At 35.3% G+C, this 3,537-nt stretch overlaps 1 protein-coding gene across 1 annotated transcript; it reads right to left on the bottom strand.

Moving 5' to 3' along the window:
• Window positions 1-1,222: 1,222 nt before the first annotated feature.
• LOC107962003 (probable F-box protein At4g22030) lies at window positions 1,223-2,038 on the bottom strand (the record flags this gene model as incomplete). The annotated part of the gene is made up of 1 exon (XM_016898210.2): window positions 1,223-2,038. A coding segment is annotated over exon 1 (816 nt), but the record flags the coding sequence as incomplete, so codon positions are not given.
• Window positions 2,039-3,537: the final 1,499 nt, after the last annotated feature.

Genomic DNA, 3,537 nt, shown 5'->3' with positions numbered 1-3,537 from the left:
TTTGACTTTGGTTGGCTTCTTTCCATCCATTCTCCGTGCTTGCATCTTCACCTCTTTCACGAGCATTTGAGCCTCTTCCTCTAAAATTTCTTCCTCTTCCACGACCACGATTTCTCCCTCTTTGATTTTTAAAATCTCCCTTCTTCTCATTTAGAGACAACTTTGACTGGAGTGCTTGATCTAGATCTACTTCCTTTTTCTTCTTGTTTAATCTTTCTTCATGGGCTTGCAACGAACCTGTGAGTTCATCAATAGTCATGGTACTCAAGTCATTTGATTCTTCAATGGCAACCACAATGTAGTCAAATCTGAAATCTAAAGAACGGAGGATTTTCTCAACACCACGAATATCATCCATAGTTTCACCATTTCTTTTTAATTGATTGACTATGGACAAAACCCGTGAACAGTAATCAGAAACTGATTCTGACTCTGTTTTTTGCAATCTTTCAAACTCTCCTCGAAGAGTTTGCAACTGAACTCTTTTCACCTTTTCATCTCCTTTGAATGAATTTTGTAAAAATTCCCATGCTTGTTTTGCCGTGGTGGCACAAGCTATTTTTTCCCAAGCCGCTTCATATGATTGAACTCCTTGATATATCCAAAATAAGGCTTGCTGATTTTTCTTCCTTGATTTTCTTAGACTCTCTTTTTGAACTTGTGTTAATCCTTCCTCCTCTTCAGCCTCAACTTCATTATAACCTTTTTCAACAATCTCCCAAACTTCTAGAGATCCAAGAAGAGCCTTCATTTGGATGCTCCATTTGCCATAATTTTCTTTGGTTAATTGGGGAACGGAAGAAAGAGGAATAGAATTGTTCATTTTGATCGAACCTGGCTCTGATACCAATTTGTAGTTGAATGATTAATATTTGGAGAAATAAAACAAAGAAAATGATAAAGAATATAATGGAGAAGAGAAATAAATTTTGTATGAAAAAATTCTTTCAAATAATCTTTTATTTCAAGCACACAAAATTAATAATTCTTCATCACATACAACTCTTTATATAGGAGTTGTAAGTGACTATTCATCTATATCACTATATGCTAGGAGTTGTGACTATTCATGCATGTGTGTATCTTTTCATATTCAAGCCTCTTAACTTTTCATCTTCAAGTCTCTTCACTATTCATATTCAAGTTTTTTCACTTTTCATATTCAAGTCTCTTCACTCTTCTAACTTTTCATAATTTATTTGTGCAAGGTTAATTTAATTATGTGCCAACAATCTTTCTGCTTCAAAACTCTAACAACTTGCCTCATTTCTTCCTCTAGCTTTCTGGTCCAACCATTGTTTCCCTCTATTTTCCCAACAAATCCTTGTTTTGACCTTTGTTTTGGCCACCACCTTGCTGGTTCAACTTTTGAAGGGAATTTTTCAAGCATAGAACCCAGTAAAGGAAGTGGATATGCCTTAGCAAGAGCTAAAACTTTCTCCATTGCTTCATTAACATCATTTATATCTGGTTTGCCAAGAGCTAATGTCGTTTCAATTTGAACACGAAGCTGCTTGAACAATCTCGCAGCACTTCTTTGTTCTTCTGCAAGTTGGGATGGTTGAATCTTGTTCATAACCAACAACAAGCCCGTGGCTGCTACGTAAAGCACAATGGAAGATAGCTTAAATGCCATCAAAGGTGACCCTTCAGCAGCTAAAGCGGCTAGCCCGGCCATGGTGGCACCACTGAGGGTCATGGCATTGATGGAAGTCAAAAGGAGGCCATTCCAATTATCACGCTGCTCTCCAATGTTCTTATGCATCTCCACTCTATCTGCAACAGCCTCCATGATCGCATAAAGCTTGGCAATCACCTGAGGATCATCAGATGATTTGGTGTCATGTCTAGCAATAGGATAACCGGTTCTCGTTTCCATTTCGTCAACTAAATATCTGCTAGAGAGCTTCGGGTGAGAGACTACACCAAGGTGGACCCTTGGTGCGTTAACTCTCGCACCAACTATTTCACGACGATAGCGCAAGGAAGGCAAACTTTTTGACAACAACAGGCTGCTTGAAACTTGAATGCCTGCCATGGCTTGTTTAAGTTTAATCTAAGAGCACCAAAGTGAATTGGGTTTTAATAGGAATGAATTCTATATATATGTAGATATGGTCTAATCGTTGAAACTTGAACATTTGAACAAGATTTATGGGCTTCCTTCGCTGACTTTCAACGGTAATAACGAGTAACAGATGTTGAAACAGACAACAGCATGGGAGCTGACCATGGCTGTCTTTTGTCTTAACTTCAACCCCAATGCCAAAACTGCTACATAGATTGAAGAAAACAAGACCATATATAACCAAAACTTTTATTTTTGTTTAATGATAATTTAGTCAAATTATTCATGTGTACACTATAAATTAATTCTCCCCCAAGAGCAATATCTGGGAATTAGAAATTCTGCAAAAATCCTAACCACATTTTCGTGTTAAAAATAAACTTCGTTGAAACTACTAGAAGTCATGTATTAAAGTATGTGAAACGTGCTTACCAAAAATAAATAAATTACAGTACTTAAGCATTTTAAAACCATTTCGTTAATTTTTTTGTTGACTAATTATTTCGTTAATTAATACAGTCGAGGTATGGAAAATGTCAGTATATCACTTCTCAGCGAAATCATTCTTTCTCTACTAGTGTTATCGAATCTTACGAAATCTTTTGCTGAGGGTAGCTGAGGGTATAAGCAAGTGATCTATATCAAAAAAGTCCCATAAGTCCTCAAGGTTTCGTCACCTTCCGATGCACCTCCATATCTTCAAACACACAATAAGTGCCTACCAATCGGTGTAATTCCAACATAACAACACCACATACTCGTAACACGAATCCTACAAACATATAAAGTGATATATGTATTAAACTGAAACATAAAATATCAAACGCTAAAATTCATAAATTTTGTATTACATCTTGATGAAAAGTATAATAATTTTTCTAATTAACATATTACTGATGTTTAAAGGACTATAAGAATATGCTAACTCGAAATCAAAGGTTTAACGCCAATGACATAGGTGGAAAACTAAAGTTAACTTTAGCGGGAACTCCAATGGCAATGAGTTAGAAGTATATATAAAAAAAAAAAACCTTAATGGTTGTACAGAATATAACCAAAACAATTGTCAATCAATATTTATATCACAAAGTAGATGTTGACATAATCAACGTTTAAACCTTGTCGACAAAGTGCATATTCATATTAGAAGATTTAGATTAAGCAGTAATAAATTTTACAAAACACATCAAAACATCTTACATAATAAATCATAGTTATGTATAAACAATTAATTGAATATAAAAATATATCCAAAGATCAAATCTCGAAATGAAATCACATTCTAAATTCATATCAAATCATATAATTTGCGTACATAATGCAGCTGAGTTTGGATGAGATCTTTTTCCTTATTAAATTAAAATCTTTTTATCGGGTGAAGGTAAGGAAAGATGAGGTGGATTTATTGGAAGCGCAATGGTGGGACTACCCCTCGGTTATGTTTGCCTTCCAGCTCCAGGCAGGGTTCT

The sequence above is a fragment of the Gossypium hirsutum genome, chromosome A06 (genome assembly GCF_007990345.1).
Source record: "Gossypium hirsutum isolate 1008001.06 chromosome A06, Gossypium_hirsutum_v2.1, whole genome shotgun sequence".
Taxonomy (NCBI): Eukaryota; Viridiplantae; Streptophyta; class Magnoliopsida; order Malvales; family Malvaceae; genus Gossypium; species Gossypium hirsutum.
This window is presented reverse-complemented; position numbering and strand designations above follow the sequence as displayed.